Source organism: Narcine bancroftii, chromosome 4, assembly GCF_036971445.1.
Source record: "Narcine bancroftii isolate sNarBan1 chromosome 4, sNarBan1.hap1, whole genome shotgun sequence".
NCBI lineage: Eukaryota > Metazoa > Chordata > Chondrichthyes > Torpediniformes > Narcinidae > Narcine > Narcine bancroftii.
In genome coordinates, this window is record NC_091472.1 from 174331117 (window position 1) to 174352357 (window position 21241).

The 21241-nt window shown below is 39.7% G+C and overlaps 1 protein-coding gene across 11 annotated transcripts in view; it reads right to left on the reverse strand.

Moving 5' to 3' along the window:
• The window catches only part of eif4enif1 (eukaryotic translation initiation factor 4E nuclear import factor 1), an 85488-nt gene that overhangs the window by 55419 nt on the left and 8828 nt on the right, over positions 1 to 21241 (reverse strand). For 8 of the 11 annotated variants that reach the window (XM_069933089.1, XM_069933087.1, XM_069933090.1 and 5 more), the window contains one exon: positions 302 to 390. In XM_069933089.1, coding sequence (XP_069789190.1) covers positions 302 to 390 — 89 coding nt within the window. The other 3 variants (XM_069933086.1, XM_069933081.1, XM_069933085.1) reach the window with 3 other exon arrangements.

A 21241-nucleotide genomic window follows, 5' to 3' on the forward strand; every position in this document is an offset into this window, starting at 1 on the left:
TGCTAGAAATCAGTAAAGCAAAAGGAAACTCAAAACATACAAGATCCTTAAGAGTTCTTGACAGAGTGCCTATGGAGAGGAGGGTTCTTCTTGAAAAACATCTAGCAGGGAATGAATGTTGAAAATTATTTGGACAGAAGCAAATTCATCTCCCAGCTGTCCAAGAATTTGGAACTAGCCCTCAAAAGGTGGCAGGAATACTTGATATTTAGAGAGAGATGGACTCTTGGCAAATAAAAATGCAACAAGGTGTAACTAGGGTAGAAAATTGTTCAAAATGCATACAAACATTTGAACTTACCTTGGAATATGTGTATGGCTTCCTCATCCCACACATTTTTAATGTATTTAAATGAACTTTTTCTTCAATCCATTCTTTTTTCTCCATGCCTGCCAAGTTTAAAGACAACATTAAAAGACCTAAATTTTTGTTTAGTACAGACAAACTATTCAAATGTTACAATACAAAATGTAACTAGGCTCTCATTGACCAATGGATAATATTTCAATCAAAATTAAAACCTAAATTAAGGGCAACACAAATAGACGAAGCAGAACACCGGACTAACTATTCAGGTTAAAAATAGGAAAATGCATAAAGTCAAAGTGGCTTCAATTACAAAAACCCATTCCTTCTCCACAGTACTAAACCGAGACCACTTCCTACAAACAAGTACACGTACCTGAAAACAGTCTGGTTTATGAGGCGCTTGGTTGAGAGAAGGGAAATTAAAGGAAAGGGGAAAATAAAAAGTTTGCGCTTGGGGAAGAAAAGAGGGCACCGAACCGCTCCCCAGGTGACCCGGCAGCTTACTCAGCGGCCTCAGGCACCGGGGGCAGCCCGAGCCTACCACGCACCAAATGCCGACACAAAGAGAACACAAGTGGCCGAGAAAGCGATAACATTAACGACTACAAAAATCCAAACACGACACCCGCCCTCGTCGCCACAAACCCTCAGCAGCATCTGTCTCCACCGCTCCTCTATGAACCCCCGCAGCCGCGTCACGCGCCCGGATGTAAGGCAGCCCATCAGGCGCCTGCCCAACCTCAAGCAGAAAAAATGCAAAAGATTCCAACAAATAATTTTTTTGCATTAAAAATACACACAATGAATTCGTGTCATAAACAGGCATTACTTTTATGTACCTTTCATTTTGGGCTGATTGCTTTTAAATATATATAAAAAAATAAACAAAGGACCTTCAGGCGAATGAAATTGACTTCAAAACTTTGCTTCACTCAGCCAATTAGAAGGTAGAAACAAACACAATCTACTAGTGGACAAGAAAAGAATGGCAGATGTTTTGAGCGGACACTTTTGATTAAGGGTGCTCCTGTGTTTTGGTTCGAAACGTTGAGCATTCATTTTCTTTTCTTTTACTGATGCTGCTCGACAAGCTGAGTTGCTCTGGCAAGCTGCCTTAACGACGAGCAACCAGTTGCAGTGTTTTGAAAGACTGGTGATGAAGCGTATCAGCCTCTGTCTGAGAGGTGACAATGAAGACATTCTCTTTCATCTATTGCAGTAACCTATTGCCATCTCACTGACTCGACACAAAGACCTGGATCACCTGGACAGCAAAGATGCATCCATCAAGATGCTCTTTATCAACTACAGCTTGGCATTTAACACCATCATCCCCTCAAAACCGATCAGCAAACTCCAAGACTTGAGAGTTAATGTCCCTCTGTGTAATTGGATCATGGTTTTCCTCACCTCCTGACCACGATCAGTAAAAACTGGTAAGAACTTCTCCACAATTTCCATCAGTACTGGGGCACAACAGGGATGTGTTCTGAGCTCCCTGCTTTTCTCACTTGATACCTATGAATATGGCTCAGTATGACAATAGCATCATTTACAAATTTGCCAACGATACCACGGTAGTGGGTTGTATAAAGGAAGGGGATGAATGAGCATACAGGATGGAGGTTGAAAACTTGGCTGAATGGTGCACCAACAACAACCTTACACTCGATGTCACCAAAACTAAGGAGCTGATTGTTGACTTCAGGAAATGAAAGCCAATGCATACAATCTAGTTATCATTGGGGGATCAGAGGTAAAATCACAAAATGCTGGAGAAATTCAATAGGTCAAACAGTGTCCTTTATGTAGCAAAGGCAAAGATATGTAAGCTTGAGCCCTTCATCAAAGTATGAGAGAACGCCTGCAAGCATCTGAACAAAAGAGTAGGGGGAGGGTGACAAGGCAGGAGATTTTATGTGTCGAAAGGAGGGAGGGGACAGCAGCAATGAGGGGGAGGTGGAAATGGTAGGGCTTTGTGGGTGAAAGAACTGTAAGGTCAGGAAAAGGGGGAGGGGAAAAATGGAAGCAGCAAAGCAAAAAAGTCGATGTTTATGCCATGTGATTGAAGGGTGGGAGGATGTGGGGAATCAGATATGGAGAAGGTTCTTGGGAGTCACTATCTTAGAGGATCATTCCTGGACCCAACACACCAATGGGATCATGAAGAAAGCACGTCAGCGTCTCTACGTCCTCAGAAGGTTGCGGTGGTTTGGTATGATATCAGAAACCCTGGCAAATTTCTACTGAGGTGTTGTGGAAAATGTGCTGACCAGCATCACAGTCTGGTATGGAAACATCAATACCCCTGAACATAAAATCCTCTAAAAGGCAGTGGACACAGCCCAGGACATCACAGGCAAAACCTTGCCCACTACTGAGTGGGCACTACAGGGAATGCTGACATCGGAGAGCAGCAGCAATCATCAAGGATCCTCACCACCTAGGACATGCTCTGTTCCTGCTGTTGCCATCAAAAAAGAGGCATAGGTGCCACAAAACTCACACCATGAGGTTCAGAAACAATGGCTATCCCTCCATCATCAGACTCCTCAATGACAAACTCAACCAGAGACTCATTTAATGACTCTGACTTGTACACTTTATTGATTTTCATTTTGTTCTCTCTGTATTGCACAGTAAATTTGTTTACATTCATTATCCATTTGCAGTTCTTTTTTGTTTACATGTTTTATGCTGTGTAGTTTATTTTTTGAACTTCCAATTAGTGGTAATTCTGCTATGCCCACAGGGAAAAGGAATCTTATAGGGTTGTATGTGATGTTATGTATGTACTCTGACAATAAATCTGAATCCTGAGATTGTGTGTTGCTGCAGTCTCCAAAAGGAAGAAGGGACGTGATTGTCACATCCTGAGCACTGCTGTAAGCGGCAGTGTCTTTGGATGCCGGCTTATCTCCAGATTTGCTGCAGGTCTCTTTGCGGAGAAAGTCTTGCACTAGTGGCAATGGGATCTGCTAGGAGGATACCACTGTACATATTTCTGCACTTCCTGAGCTTGCAATTTCCGTGGTCCAAGTCCATGCTGCTGAGGTCTTTGTTTTCCTTATTATGGGTGATTGTACAAAATTGCCAAGAATTCCCCTTGCCCAAAGGCACAGTGGGGCCATTTTCACCACAGGGAATATAGTGGTTCATCACTGTCCTAGGAGGCAATTAGGGCTGTAACAAATGTTGGCCTTACTAGCAATGTTGAAGTCTTCAAATATTAATACATTTTGGCTGCATATGTTTATATTCCTCATCACTGGCCAACAAATGAGGATTTCAAAATTGCACAACTATATGTACTGAAGGAACAAGGAGGAGAGAGGATTGTTTACTTTGTCTCACCCTAAAGAGGGGTGGGATGTTCATGGTATCTGTGGAGAGTCGAATGGGCCACTCAAATTCTTCTGTCAATGGTGGATAACTAAGCCACTGATTCATGGGATGAAATTTTAACATAATTTATTTTAAAAAACACTATTTGCTTGTTAATCGTATTCTGCTGAAGGAACTCAATGGGTAAGCAGCATTAATGGGAGAAAAAAGTGGTCAGTGTTTTGAGCCAAAAAGATTTATTGAAACTGGGAAAGGTATAGGAGAAGTATAAGTAAAGTGGGAAGGATAGGATTCAGGTGGGATTCAAGAAACATGATGGCAAAAAATGTCTGTATGTATTTTGGTCAGTATGGTTTATAGTGTGAAAAATAAAAAATAAAAAAAAAAGAAACATGATGGCAGAAGCAATAGATTGGCGAATGCCAAACAAAGATCGAGCTTCAGATTTCAGCATCAGCTGTCTCCTGAGTATCTCCATCTGCTTGTTGACACTGCCAAATTGGAAATGCCTTTTTGGAATTTATTTGCATAAATTGCATTTCCTGAGTTGAACTGGTTCAAGAACATGAATCCTTTACACAAAAGTGAATAATTGAGTTAATTTAATACACAAAATTGCTGGAGAAACTCAGCAGGTCATGCAGCATTCACAGGAAGCAAAGATACATGAACGTTTCAGGCCTGAGCCTTTCATCAAGGTATGCAGAAGTAAGCAGGTGTTTGAATAAAAAAGTGGAGTACAGGCCACCAGGCTTGGATATTGGGCATGAGAAAAAAACTGAGAAATGATGGCAGAAATGGAGAGAAAAGGGGGTGGGGAGCTAGAGAAAAGGCAGAGGGACAGGGAAAGAGAGAAAGGGAGAACCCCAATGGAAACCAAGTAAGTCGATATTAATGCATCTGATTGGAGAATGCCCAGATGCAATGCTTTTCCTTGAATTAGCAGGTAGCCTTGGTTTGGCAGTGCATGAGGACATGGACAGACATGTCAATTGGCTACTGGGAGGTCTCCACTATTGTAGTGGACAGAGAGAAGGTCCTCAATTAAATTATTTTCCAGTATATGTCCAGTCTCTCTGATGTATAGCACATAACGGGAGCACTAGATGCACTAGAAGACCCTGCAGATTCACAAGTGAAGTGTGTTGCTTCACTTCGAAGGACTGATCATTCGAGATATCCTCCTTCAAAAAAATCATGGCTGCTGCTTTCCTACCATGAATTCTGTCCTTACCCACACTTCCTGCACATATGCCCTGGTAATCTCCGACCCTAGGTGCAACAAGGTCAGTATTCCTCTTATCCTCAACTACCAATCACCAGCCTCTGAATCCAACGTAATTTCTGCCACCTACATCATGATCCCATCACCAGATACTCCTTCCCCTCTCCACCTTCTGTGGGTATGCTCCCTCCTTAATTTGCTTGTCCACTCATCCCTTCTCACCGATTGCCCCCTTGGTACCTACCCATGACTGCAGGTACAACACATAATATTCCATTTGGGCATTTTTCAACCAGATGGCATTAACATCAACTTCTCTGATTTCCATTAGGCTTATCCTCGCTCCCTTTTACCCTCTCCCTCTCTCCTTTCCTCCAGCTCTGCAGACTCCCTTCCCTCTCCCTATCATTTCTCAGCATTCTTCTCTTCTGTCCTCCTACCCATCTCCAAATATGACCTCCTCCTACTTGTTGGCCTGTGCTCCTTCTTCCCTCCTCCCCAACCTTTTTATTCAGGTATCTGTCTACTTTTTGCTCATACCTTGATGAAGGGCTCAAGCCCAAAATATTGGCTGTATGTATATCTTTTCTTCCAATGAATGCTGCGTGAACTGCCGAGTTTCTCCAATACTTTTGTGTATAATGCTACAATCACAACATCAACAGATTTTCTTGTTTAATTAATAAGTTAATCATTATTCCTCTACTATTTTTACCCAATAATAAATCGATTTATTGCCAAATAGGCCTATTTTATTTGCGCTAAAATGATAGCAATGAGTTCATATATTCCTTGATTTAGTTTAGTTGATCTTTTCAGTCCATGAATGAGCCCATTCCTACTAATACAGTTACCTATTGCCTCTCCCAGGTACTGACCTCATTGCAGGTTGTGACATCAGCCTCCCCCAAAAACACTCAACTCCTGTGGCTTTGCATGCTCCAACCTCATCAATGGACTGTGCACCTATCACAATCTATGCCTATCTTTTCCTGAACTCTGGTAATCAGCCAATCAGGTTTGTACCTCTTTTATGGGGCTTGTAGACATTGATTAATGATTGAGGAAGACCTGAAGGAAAGTCACAACCTTTCCCCAATCATTGGCTGATGGATCACAATATCTTTCTCTGATACTTTTCCACATATCTTTTTTTCTGGTTGACTAACCCAAAGACCTCAACAGAAAACAGGTGTAGCTATACAGACACAAGATTGATGAACTGTATTCACTACAGCCTGTGGAGATTCATGAATTACTGGAAAATATGTGTAAAATCCAAAACATTTGCAGATATGCAATGTTCCAGCTAGTGAGATGTTGTTCAGTATATTTTTTATCTATCCATCTGCAGCAAAATTATTCAACCCTGCTTTTTCCTAATATCTTCCCATTCTATGCACTTTCCATCCCTTTGTAGCATTATTGAAATTTAGACATACAGCACAGAAACAGGTCCTTTCAGCCCAAGAGACTGTACCGCCCAATTACACCAATTGACCTACCACTCCCAGTACATTTTGAAGGGTGGGAGGAAACTGGAGCACCCAGAGGAAACCCATGCAGATGCGGGGAGAATATACAATCTCCTCACAGGCAGCGTGGGATTCAAACCCCAGTCCCGATCACTGGAGCGCCAACTGCTACGCTAACTGTGCCACCCACTAGCGCAGTTAACCTCATCTTCATTAAACCACTGCACATCTCTGATTCAGATTTCAGATTTAGTGCCAGATTACATACATGAGATCACATACAACCCTGAGATTCTTGTTTCTGTGGGCAAGAAAAATTATCACTTATTGGTAGTACAAAAAAAACCTGACTCAACCTACACATCTAAACTAATAAAGAAATGTAAAAAAACATACAGAGATAATCAATAAAATTTAGAGTCCTTAAACAACCCCTTAAACAAGCCCCTGATTGAGTTTGTTGTTGACAAGTCTGATGGTTGAGGGGTAGAAGCTGTTCCTGAACCTGGTGGTGCGAGTCTTGTGGCACCTGTACCTCTTTCTTGATAGTAGCAGTGAGAACAGAGCGCTTACTGGGTGGTGTGGATCCTTGATGAATGCTCTCCAATGGCAGCATTCCCTGCAGATGAACTCAGTAGTGTGGAGGGTTTTGCCTGTGTTGTCCTGGGCTTTTGCAGGGATTTACGCTCAGGGGTATTGGTGTCCTCATACCAGACCATGATGTAGCCGGTCAGCACACTTTCCATCACACACCTGTAGAAATTTTCAAGGATTTCCGATGTCATACCAAAGCTCTGAAAATTGAAGATATAGAGGTGCTGATGTACTTTCTTCACGATCCCATTTGTATGTTTGGTCCAGGATAGATTGTCTGAGATAGTGACTCCCAAGATCTAAATTTGATAACCCTCTCCACCTCTGATCCACCAATCATCTCTGGATTGTGCACCTCTGGTTTTCCCTTCCTGAAGTAAAAAATCAGCTCCTTGGTTTTGGTGATATTGAGAGCAAAGTTGTGGTTGGTGCACCAAATTTTCAATCTACCTCCTGTATGCTGACTGAATTACCCTTTTTATAGTATCCACTCAGTGGTATCATCAGAGAATTTGTGGATGATATTGTGGTTGTACCAAAGCATACAGACATAGTTGTAGAGCAGGTGCTAAGAATTGCAGCCCTGTGGTGCTCTGATACTAATGGAGATTGTGAGATGTTCTTACCAATCCTCATTGATTGTGGCCTGGAGGTGAGGAAATCCAGGATCCAATCACACAGTGGGGGTGTTGAGTCTCAAATCTTGGAGTTTGCTAATCATTGTTGAGGGGATGATTGTATTAAATGTCGAACTGTAGTCAATAAAGAGTAGAGAATCTAAGGCTTTGTGTACAGCCGGTGAAATGGCATCTACTGTAGACCTGTTGCTACGATTGGCAAAATGGAATGGATCCATGTCGCCACTCATACAAGAACTTTATGCTTCAACACCAGCCTTTGAAAACACTTCAACACTGAGCATATGAATGCCACTGATCGATAGTCATATCGGCAGGTTATCAGATTCTTAGACTGTTATGATTGATGCCTGTTTGAAACAGGTGGGTACCACAGTTACGGAGTCCAGAGGACCCCAAAAACCAGCAGCAATAGATATGCACTACAACCCAGGGTTACTTAAACAAAAGTAGTTTTTAATTATATTTGAACAAGAAAATAGAATTAAACTTTAACTTATTACTTAACCTACCTAACTACTTAATCCCCCCTCTAACACTAAGCGCAGGTGTGTGTAATGTATATTTAAGATTTAAAAAGTTCTTTGGGTCACAGTCCAATCTCACTGGTTGCAGGCAATTCTTGTACTGTGCACAGAAGTTAGCATTAACAAAGTTCACCAGGCTTTGGTGTTTAACAGGCAAATGGTTACCACTTAGGAGGGTTCTTGCTGGTTTTCAGAGAGAGATTCCATTTCCAGGATATCTGCAACTGATTCCTTCTCAATCAGTCTTGCTGATTAAACTTGCCCCCTTCAGGGTTCTCCAGATGATTGTCTTTCTTTCAGGTCACCTTTCACACCGCTAGTCTTTTCCTTTGACCAGGCACCCTTCCCAAGTTTGCCAGCTTGTCCCTCTGGAATGGATTTCTGTTTCTCTCCTCTCTGTTTCACACCCTCCCCCTCTGAGAGCAAAACTCTTCTCCTTTCTGCCTGCAAAGATCACATGCTCTCTCAGGCAAGCTGCTGTCAATATTTTGTTGCCTCGTGCAAAAGTCCTGCAAATATTCTATGTTTTAAAATGTGTGTGTGCAAGTTGCTCTAACAATTCCTCCCAAACCACCTCTAAATACTCTGTCACACCATGCCCTTTCGGAGTGAGATGTTGAAGATATCCATGAATACTTGGCAAGTTAACAAAAAAACTGCATTTACCAAAAACATATATAAAAGAATTGACAAGGTAATTTGTTTTTGTATTGATGGCAGCTGAGAACTAAAGATTGGTATGGACATCTTAAATCATTTATTTCCCTGCTATAGTTGGACATTATGCCAAGGAATATTTGCCTCGGAGTGGTTAGATGAGTCCTTAGCTAAAATCTAATTGAAAATACAATCCCTCCAGTCATGTAGCATCCTCTTACTACATCACTCGAGTACTCACATCTCTAGAGTTGGACTTGAATCAACTATTTCAATCAAACCAGAGCGGAGTCAAAAAAATAATGCTTGCCTATACATGATGTACCAACATTGCCCACATGATTTTTTTTTTGCTTTTTAAAATATGTATGTGCAAACATTCAGATCTCAATGTATTTATAGCTTCACTTTGGTAACAAGGAGAAACTAGACAGCAAAATAACCCCAGAACATAATAGCAAAATGCACTACAAACATCAACGGACAGTAATAATTTTGTTGCACAGTTTAAAACTTTTGACTATTTCTCAATGCTCCATTTATTACGATGGAATTAAATCTCTGTCAAGCTTGATCACCACAAATAAAATGTTCTGTTCTCAATGGCACAGATAATGAATATAGAAGAAGGCTGTCGAAGTAGTTTGGAATAAGGGAAGTTAAGCTTTGACATACAGCTCAAGATTGAAGATGAAAAACAAAAGTAAAATGATTTCTGTTCTTTAATTGTTTAAACAGATATGTGGAGTTTACAGAGTCTCCAATCTTCATCAGTCTAAAATAAATGGTTGGTGTCCTGATGCAAACTTGTATCACAAATGAGTTGTGGAGTATTCATAGAAGATTAATAATGGAGGTTAGTTCATTCAAACTATTTCAAGTGGAGAGATCAATTTCTGAAAGATTGGGGAATTGAGGGGATATGGAACAGAGAGGGAGTTCAGGTCACCTTTATTTATCATTCATATCATGCTTGCACAGTAAAGACAAAATAGTGTTTCTCCAGGACCACAGAGGATATATACATAAATGTAAGTTAGAAGTTAAACACGTTAAAATATTAAGACATATACAGTAACAGTCGATGGCCCCTTATCCACAAATGTTCTGGGAGTTCAGGAGCCTGATGGGATGAGGGAAAAGCTGTTGCCCAATCTGGATGCAAGGCCTTGAGGGCTGCAGTACCTTCTCCCAAATGGCAGAAGGGAGAACAGTTTATATGTGGGGTGTGTGGAATCCTTTCACAATGTTTATTGCCTTTTGCCTGCATCGAGTGTTGTAGATGTCCTTCATGATAGGAAGAGAGTCCCCAATGATCTTTTCTGCTGACTTGACTTTCCCCTGCTGGGTCTTGCGGTCTGAGGAGGTACAGCTTCTAAACTAGGTGGTGATGCAGTTGCACAGGATGCTTTCAATACATCCTCTGTCGAATGTAGTGAGGGTGGAGGGTGGGAGATGAACTTTCCTCAGCCCTCGCAGGAAGTAGAGGCGCTGCTGGGCTTTCTTGGCTATGCGCTGGTGCTAAGGAACCAGGTGAGATTCTCCACCAAATGCACTCCAAGGAACTTGATATTCTTGATGAACTCAACGGTGGAGCATGCTGACTTGTCATTCTTACTGATCAGGCCCACCATGTTGTCAGTGAACGTGATGATGTGGTTCGAGCTGTGTTTAGCTGCACTGTCATGGGTCAGCAGAGTGAACAGCAGTGGACAAAGCACTCAGCCCTGCGGGGCCCCTGTGCTCAGTGTGATGTCTAGGAGGTGCTGTTACTGATCTGGACTGCCTGAGGTCTCTGACAGGAAGTCAAGAATCCAATTGCAGAGGAAGGTGTTTAAACCCAGCAGACTCCACTTCCTTTTTAGGTACTGTATTATGATTGTGTTGAATGCCGAAATTAAGTCAATAAACAGCATTCGAGCATATGAGTCCTTGTTTTCTAGGTGGATGAGGGCTAGATGGAGAGCAGTGGTGATGGAATCGTCCGTAGAACAGAGGGGTTTACATGTGAATGGCAGGAGGTCTAATGATGGGGGCAGCAGGAGCTTGATGTGCCCCATGACAAGCCTCTCAAAGCACTTCATGATGATGGACATGAGTGCAACAGAGTGGTAGTCATTGAGGCAGGTCACAGATGACTTCTTTGGCACAGGGACAATGGTGGCGGCTTTGAAGCACATTGGGACCATGGCGCTTCTCAGGGGGATGTTAAAGATGTCAATGAGAACATCTGCTAGCTGAGCCACACATCCCCTGAGCACTCTTCCAGGAATGTAATCTCATCCAGCAGCTTTCCATGGGTTGACCTTTCCTAGCTCTCTCTTCACATCAGCCACTGCAAGTCACAGCACTTTGTCATTTGAGGAGAGGCAGTCTTCTTCGCTGCAACAATGGTTTTTTTTTGCCTCAAAGCACATAAAGAAGTTCAGTGCATCTGGGAGGGAGGCATCACCACCACAGGGAGATGGTGTAGTCTTGTGGTTGGTGATGTCTTGGATCCCTTTCCACATGCATCGTGTGTCCTTGCTGTTCATGAAGTGACTGTGAATGTGCTGGGCATGCACATGCTTTGCTTTGCTTCTCTAATGGCATTTTACAGCTTGGCTCTTGCAATAGGTAGGACTACCTTGTCGTGTGCTCTGAAGGCAGTGTCTCGGTTCTTGAGCAGCACGTGCACCTCCGCTGTCATCCATGGTTTCTAATTAGAGTGAATTATGATGGTCTTGAGCACGGTAACGTTGTCAGAACACTTACTGATGTAGCTGGTCACTGATACTGAAAACTCCTCCAGATTGATGCAGTTACCACCAGTTGCTGCTTCTTGAACATGTTTTGACCTCTTCTGAACTGATCTGGAGCATCTGACGAGCGGTCTGTCTGCTGGAATTAGCATTACAGAGATGTGGTCTGAAGATCTGAAGTGGGGGCCCAATATGAGTTGGAAATGTTCATATACACAAGGTACAACGTGTTTGCCCCTCTCGTAGAAAAGTCCAAATACTGATGGAACTTAGGTAGCGCTGGTTGAAATCCCCAGTGATAATGATCAGTTCGTCAGGGTGTGCAGTCTGCAGTTCATTTATAGCCTCATACAGCCCAGATTAACTCATGAACGTTAGTGCCAGGAGGGCATGGGGGGTGGGGAGGGGAGGGATGTACTGTAACTATGAGGACCATGGTGAATTCCCACGATTGATATAATGAAGACTGAGGTAAACCAGCCATTATATTGAATGGTGGAGAGGGCTTGAAGGTATAGGTGACCTACTTTTGTTCCCATTTTCTTGTGATTCCAGGATTTATGAGTCTTTTTATTTGAAGTGCAAATCTGTTATTTTTATGTGTTAAGAAAATGTAATATTGTAGAAAATTAGGGCTAACTTGGATTGTGCAGAAATAGTGCTGGTATAAGCAAACATTTGGACAATTTAAAAACGATCAAGGAAAATTCTTCACAAAAATAAATAATATGTTTAAGACTTTATTCAAAGTTTGTTGCTGACGACAAACTACCTGAAAGGAGCTCACTGAACTTAACTGAGAATGGAAATTAAGATAGTGAATCATATTAAAATTTACAACCATGGCCAAGAATCAGTAGATTCCAACATTTCTGAGGAAATCAAGATCAACTGTGATTAAAAAGTGCAAAAGCAAAATAATTGAAATGCTGAAAATCTAAAATAAAAGTATAAAATGTTGGAAATGGTCAGCATCACAGTCAGATTAACAATCTTTCATCAAACATTCCACTAAAGAGCTGAGATGTTAGTATTGCCAGCATTTTCTGTTTTTATTATGGATAAGTGACAAGAACAGGAAAAAGCAAATTTAAACATTTACCTCTTTTGTTTGATTATCTGGACACAGTAAATCCTGTCGAACGAGGTTTGAAAGATGGAATGCCTCGTTGCATAATATTTCAAAAGACAGGTATACAATCCTGTTTATTTCCGAATCTAAAATTCGGAAAGTTCCAAAAACTGGCAAGTGGGGAGAGAGACAGCAGCGCGAGTAAGGCAGGAGAGGGGGAGAGAGACCGACAGCACAAGTCGGGCGGGTGAGACTAGCAACAAGAGTCGGGTGGGCGGGGGAGGGGGAAAGAGACCAGGAGTGCAAGTCGGGCGGGCAAGGGTGGGGGGGGGGGGAGATGGCAGCATGATTGGAAGGGGGTGGGGGTGGATACGGCAGTACAATTCAGGTGGGCTTAAATCTGGCTTTCCAAAATCCGGAAAAATCCGAAATTCAGAACACACTGTCCCCTAAGGGTTCCAGATAAAGGATAGAAATCTGGCTGTGCTGATAGATAATACTTCTTAAAATCTGGGAGTCGAAGTCCTCCCAATTTATAATCTCATTAACTTTTCCAGTGCAATTCTTGGTACTTTGTTATTCTATAGGAATTGTATTACACAATCATGCAATCATTTTAAAGAAATTTTTAGTTAGTGCAATAGTCATTAACTTGAAAGAGATACATAGTCTTGCATTACCTTCATTTTTAGACAAAGGAACATTCCTATTAATGTAATTGACAAATCTTTCCATTTCTGTAAATCTTTGTTTATTTTTGGAATAAAGGGGTATAATTAAGTTTGTGTGACAGTGCTCATCTGTAACGCCAGGGGAACTGGTTCCATGTGTTACAGTCACGACAGCAGAGCAGCCGTGTCAAGATGGTGCCACCAGGATTGTCTTTTCTGCCGACTGGATCAGGTCCGCATTTGCGTGGGACAACATCTTAACAAGGTTTCTGGCGCGAGGGCGGGACTTACCCGCAACCTTATCAGGCACAGTGCGGGAAGTTTTTAATAAACAACTGGAGTGCAGATGAGCCTACTGAGTACTGGTCTCATTCTTTTGACTCTGTTTCGCTACTGCTACATTGGTGACCCCGATGGGTCCAGATGCCTCTGGACTCAACATTATGCAGCAGTCAGTGCAGTTGCCCATAAATTCCCCACTTTCTGGACGCTTCGACCACGCACTTGGTTTGAACAGGCAGAAGCACAGTTCCAGATAACGCAGATTACTTCAGACTCCAACAAGTACCATGTCGTCACCTCCCTGGACCAAGAAACCGCAGCCAGAGTTGATGACCTCACATAGAACCCACCAGAGGAAGGTAATTACTCTGCTTTGAAGGCGGTCCTCATCATCACCAATGGGCTCTCTAAGTGCCAGAGAGCGGCCAGGCTTATGCACCTGGACGGCCTTGGGGACAGAATGCCATCTGCCCTATAAAAAAAAAATGCTCACGCTGGCAGAGGGCCACAAGCCCTGCCTCATATTTGAGCAGGCATTCTTTGAGCAAATGCCCGATGACATCTAGCTGCTGCTAGCGGCTGTGGATTTCAGCAACCACCGCAAGGTCGCAGTGAAGGCGGACATTCTCTGGTCCACCAATAGAGAGAACGAATCCACCACGAATAAGCTGACATATTCCCAGGCATAGCAGCAGCCCAAAACCCAAACAAGCAGCGAACAGCTACGCCCTCACAGACCAAGAGAAGCACCAGAGGCACGGTGGTATTTTTACCATTAGCGTTGGGGGCAGAAGCTCACAAACAGCCCTGCTCGTTCCCGGGAAATGCCCAGACCAGCCGCCGCTAACAGCTATGGCAAATGACCACACTAACAGCCTACTACATGTCTCGGACAAAACCATGGGCCGGTGTTTCCTCATCTATCCAGGAGCAGAGCTCAGCATCATCCTTTAGACACCCAAATATGCCCATGAGGGCCAACCCTGTGGGCAGCCAGCAACACTGCCATTAAGACCTTTGGCGCGTACTGATATGGCTTGGCAACGAGATCCACTGGGATTTCACACTTGCCACGGTAGAGAAGTCACTCCTCGGCACAGATTTTTCCCAAGCCCACAGCCTGCTAGTGGACCTCAAAGTGAAATGCCTGGTGCACGCCCAAAAAAGCCAGCTTGCGGCCACCAGTGCTCAGGACCAAAAAATGGCCACTGTTACCATTTCCACTGATAGGTACAGCCATATTCTCAGGCCCCAGTTCATGTCCACCACGTGCAACACCACATTCTGTGGCCCACTCCTCCATGTGAAGCCTAGACGACTTCCCCAGATAAGCTGCATCTAGCCAAGGAGGAATTCAAACAGTTGGAAGAGTTGGAAATCATTTGTAGGTCTGACAGCCCATGGGCTTACCCTCTCCACATGATACCCAAGGCCACAAGGGGCTGGTGACCTTGTGGAGACTACCGGAGCCTCAGTGATTCAACCACCCTAGACTTAACAGCCAACCTGCATGGTGCAACTGTTTTCTCCAAGGTTGATTTTGTGCGAGGCTACCACCAAATCCCCATCCACCCTCTTTTTATTCTATAATATTCTATATTTTTCTTGTGTTCCTGATATCTGATATTCTTTTTTCCAGTTTTGTTATATCCATCTCTAAACTTTCCAAGTCTCTTAAATATTCTCTCTTAAGATTTTTAGAATAAGAAATAATTTGTCCCCTCAGATAAGCTTAAATGTGTCCCATATTAGGAAACTATTATCGTGGAAGAAAGAAATATTTTGTAAAAACAATCTATCTGTCTCTTAATAAACTCACAAAAGTCCTTCCTCTTTAATAATGTAGTGTTAAGGTGCCATCTATACATACTTTCTTACTTTTCCATTTCAGTAATAGTTAAAGTTAATGGCAAATGGTCTATTAAGAGTCTTGTCAAGTACTCTGTTTTTCCACTCTGTAGCTGGGTTGACATTAAAAATAAGTCAATCCTCCTATTTGAATCATGCACCCTTGATTAGAACGAGCAGTCTCTTCCTTAAGGATTGAGCTGCCTCCATATTAATTAAATTTAAATCCTTCATCAATGATTGTGTTGTTTTTTCTGTTGTTACTGTTTTCGCTGATTTGTCCAATATTGGATTGAAACAAAAATTGAAATCTCCTGCAACCAATTTGTTTTGTCTTCCCCATGCAGTTTTTTAAAAAGATATCTTTCATAAAGACTTCATCATTATAATTTTGGGTGCAAATATTCATAAATGTCCACGATTCTGCATAAATTTTCGTGTGCCATTACAAATCTTCCAACTTGATCGGTTAAAGTCTCTTCTATTATTATTGGTATATTTTTATTAATTAAAATCACTATGCCTCTTGGTTTTGGTCCAAATGATGACGATATCACTTGCTCCATCCAAAATCTTTTAAATTTTGCATGTTCCAATTTGGTAAGGTCTGTTTCTTGTAAAAAGACTATATCTGCCTTTAATTTTTTTAGGTATGCCAAGACCTGTTTTATCTTCACCATTCTGTTAATTCCATTAACATTAAAACTAATAAATTTTCATGTTCTATCCATAATCTTTTTCAAAACAATATTTTTTTTTTGCAGTAAAATCTCTTTGGATCTTTAAATAATAGTGATCCTTCCCCTTTAAGAAAAACACACAATGTCCCTGCCCCGACAGTGACGTATATATAGAGCCTAGGAAGCCCACGACAAAAGCCCGTAGAGGGAATGCCACGTGATGACATGGGACTAGACTTGGAATCCCTTCTCTCTCCGAAAACATTTCAAAAAAAGTCAAAAAGGCTGAAATGATTAAAAGAAAATAGAAAGAAAAGCTGTCACAAGGCCTACAGAACAACACAGAATGCCACCGAAGAAGGATAAAACAACTATTACCTTTCAAGAACTTGGACAAGAAAAGGAAGCAGATAAAGAAGAGAGGCCTACCTTGAAGAAGGATCCTGGAGCTCTCCGGAAGGTAGGAGCCCGTGGAGACAAGCCTGGAGCTGGGGAGACCTTGGACATTGCTGTGCAGGGTCTCCTCCGACAATGGCCTCCTGCCACGGGAAAAGAAATGACCACGTGCTTGCACAGAACACAAAAAAAAGTGACAATTTTAAAAAAGGCTCAAGAAGCCTCCAGCTCCAGCGATCAAGAAGAACAGGAAGTAAAAGAAGAAGTGTATGTAGAACAAAAGTCTTCACTAAAAAACAGGAGAAAATAAGAGACTTACATATCTACACGTGATAGTACAGATCTATCACCAATGTATATAGTGTATATAGTTACAGTATCTAGACTGTGCTTACAGCGATTGGCTGAGAGCTTAGCCACGCCTACTGTCTGGGCCTTAAAGGGTTGTGTCCCTAGCCAGGTCGGATCATTCGGGACTGGTCGGCCACCTGTGAAGAGCTCCTGTCTTTTGCTAATAAAAGCTTTGGTTTGGATCAACAAGTCTTTGATTCTTTCGACGAGCTCTACACTACAACAGAAATTAAGAAATGTATGGATACTTTTCACCAATCTTTGGTGCAGTTGACAATGGAAGTTAAAAGATGTAATGAGAGTATAGTTGAAAATAAGAGCTTTACAAAAAAGGTGGAAAGAATGATGTCACAAATGGATAAAAAATTTGAAGTTGTGGAAGAAAAAAATTAAAGGAAATGAATTTGAAATCCAAAACTTTAAAGAACAAATTAAAAAAAAACTCAAGCTGAAGCGGCCACAACAAAAGATCAATTAACTCAAAAGATTGATATGTTAGAACATTTCAGTGGAAGAAATAATATAAAAATTGTTGGACTTAAAGAAGGTAATGAAGGACAAGATAGGAAGAGATTTTTGCAACGTGGCATTCCGCAAACTTTGGGGGTAACTGGATTTCAAGGAGATATGGAAATTGAAAGAGCTCAAAGAGCATTACAACAAAAATCACAACCAGATCAAAAACCACGTTCGATACTGGTCAAGTTACTTTGTTATGAAGTGAGGGAAAAGATCTTGGAACTGGTGGAAAAACAAGTGAAAGAGAGACAATCACCATTAATTGATAATGGAAATAAGATCTTCTTTTACCTTGACATAAGTTCTGATTTGTTGAAAAAAAGAAAAGAATTCAATGCTGTTAAAAATGTGTTGTGGAAAAAAGGTTATACTTTTGTTTTAAGGTATCCGGCAGTATTGAAAATTTTTGTTCGCGAAGGAAAAAATAGATTTTTTTATGGAACCCAATGAAGCAAAAATGTTTGTAGATTCATTGCCTGATAAAGAGAGACGAGAACTGGGTGATGCCCGAAGTGAGAGAGGACGCAGAAAGATTACAGCTGAGGATATAAAGAATAAAAAGATATAAGTTTCAAGAGAGAGAATATTAGGGAGGAAAATTCTTACCCGGTAAATCTATGAAAAAATTGAAATTGGTAATTGGTTTGAGACTGAATTGATTGGAGGCAATAAGAGACAGTAAAATATTTCGGGGGAGTTAGTTGGGAGTATGAGCCTGGCCTCTGTGGAGTCATGTGAGCGGGTGAGATTTTCATCACAACTCCTACAGATCAGGGGTGTAAGAATGTATCATTAATAATGTACGCTTTTGGTGGGGGGGGGGAGGTTCTATCTTTTTCTGCATTTCTTTTCTTTTTCTTTATTAATACACTTAAATAGAATAATTATATTATGAAATATCTTGTTATCGTTATAAATGAGAGAGAAGTGGAGCTGAAAAGATGGACGGTTAGTAGATTTTGTGGAAAATTAGGTGGCTGATAAATTGAATTTTATTAGTATTATTAACAGGATACAAAATCAAATAAAACAGAAAAAAATTATTAATATACATGAAAAAAATTAAAGCAGACATCGCTTTTTTACAAGAAACACATTTGACAGAAAAGGAATATGAAAAATTAAAGAGACTGGGTTGGGACTGTAGTAGCATCATTATTAAATTCTAAGGTGAGAGATACAGTAATATTGATAAATAAAAAATTACCAGCTAAATTACTGGATACTAGTATAGATGTTGCTGGAAGATATGTTATGGTAATTTGTCAGATCTATTCAGAACAACGGACCCTAATGAATGTATATGCACCAAATGAAGATGACAGTAAACTTTTTATGCATTTATCAAATGCTAACGTGAAAGTTATTCTCGGGGGAGATTTTAATTTTGCTTTAGACTCTAAATTAGATAGGTCGGGAGATAAAGTGACAAAAAATAAAGTAGAAAAAATGGTAATAGATTTAATGAAAGATATGGACCAAGTGGATATTTGGAGAAAAAATTTACATATGTTTCTAATTTCTGCACAATTTCAACATAGAGTACAAAAGGTGGAATATCAAGCACGAGTTTTATCGGATCATTCACCTTTAATTTTGTCAATTTTGTTGGAAGAAGAGCAAAAGATTGGCTATAGAAAGAGGTTAAATACAACTATATTGAAGAAAAAAGAATTTTGTGATTATATGAGGCAATATATAAAACTTTTTTCTTGAAACCAATAAAGATTCAGCTACGAGTAAGTTTACATTATTGGACTCAATGAAAGCATATTTAAGAGGTCAAATAATAAGCTATACTTCAAAAGGAAACAAAGAATATATGAAAGAAGTAGATCAGCTAGATAAAGAAATAATGAAATTGGAGAAGGAATTTCAAGGGCAAAAAGATGAGAAGAAGATTGCTAGAGTCAAAGAAATTAAGATTTAATACAATACAGACTTAAAGAGTGGAGTGAGATCTAATGAGATTGAGACAAAAATATGAGTTGGGTGAAAGGGCTCATAAAGGTTTAGCAAGGCAATTAAAAACAACAAATTTCTAGAACAATAACTGCAACTAAGAAACCTGCAGGTCAGATTACTTATAAAACACAGGAAATAAATGATAATTTTAAGGAATTTTATGCTAAACTTTATCATTCAGAATCCATGAAAGATAATAAAATAAAAGATTATTTGAGACAAGTTAAACTACCTGTGCTAAAGGAAATGAAAAGTTAAGGTTGTCTGAGAATTTTTCTGAAATAGAAGTTGATGAGACCCAAATGCCTTTACAGATAATAAGGCAATGGATGAAGATGGTTTTCCATCAGAATTTTATAAAGAGTTTCAGGAGTTATTAATGCCTGTATTAAAGGAGGTAAGATACCAAATGAAAAAGGTACATGATCTGCCAGAATCATTTAAAACAGCGTTAATAACAGTGATTCTGAAGAAAGGGAAAGATTGTTTACAATCTTCTCCATATAGACCTATATCATTATTAAATACAGATTATAAAATTGTATCAAATTACTAGCTAATATGTTAGTTTAATTTTTGCCAAAATTAATAAATATGTATCAAACTAATTTTATTGAAAATAGAAGAGCAGCAGACAATATTGTTAAATTTTTATGTTTGATAAATATAGCAGAAAATAGAAAGATCCCAGCAATGGCAGTAGCATTAGATGCAAAGAAAGCATTTGATAGATTGGAATGGGAATTTTTATTTGAAACATTTAATGCTTTTGGGTTTCCAAATTTTTTTATAAATTGGATAAAGGCATTACATGATTAGACAAAAGCAAAAGTGATAATGAATAAACAAATGTCAAAACCCTCTTTGTTAGAAAGGTCTTCTAGACAAGGCTGTCCATTATCACCTCTTACATTTGCAATCGAGCCATTAGCAGAAATAATTAGAACTGATAAAGAAATTAAAGAATTTCAAGTAGGTAATAAATATTATAAAATTAGTATATTTAATGAGACCAGAAATATCATTAATTAAGTTGAGAGATTAAAAGAATATGGACTAGTATTGGGTATAAAATCAATGTTAATAATAGTGAAGTGATGCCTATGTGGATATGTATTACTCTCAGTGTAAAAGATTGACAAAATTTAAATGGCAAAATGATGCAATTAAATATTTAGGAATAAAAATTAATAGAAATATAAATAATTTGTTTAAGTTAAATTATTTGCCATTATTAAAAAAGCTGTGAGGATTTGATAACAGAAAGATTTCCCAATAACATGAATAGGATGAATGAATTGTATTAAAATTAGTATTTTTCCAAGAATACAATATTTATTTCAATCGTTACCCATTCAAGTACCAGAATCATTTTTTCAAAGCTTTGAATAAAATAATACGAGAGTTTATTTGAAAAGGTAAGATGCAAGAATTGGTTTGGAAAAATTAACATGGAGATTTTAAGAATCATTTTAAAGCAGCTCAATTGAGATTTTTGTCCTGTTATCAAAGGGGCGAAAAAGCAGCTTGGGTTCAGATTGAAATGAATCAAATTGGTGAATTTATCCCAGAGCAAATTTTGTATAAATGTAATAGTGAGTTGTTCAAAGAAACTAAGGAGACATTAGTTTTAAAACATTTATTAAAAATATGGAATGGAATTCATATAGAGAGGAATTAAAAATTATCAATGACCAAAAATGTTGTTAAAACAAAATCCACTTCTTCCTTTTCCATTGAATAATTCTTTATTTGATAATTGGTATAGTAAAGGAATACAGAGGATAAAAGATTGTTTTTTATAGATTAAAAAAAACTTTTGACCAATTAAAATATAAATACAGTATATATAATAATACAATTTTTGCATATTATCAATGAAAATTGCATTTAAAAAAGAAATTGGGAACAGATTTGAGACTTCCAAAACAAAGTCAATTTGAAG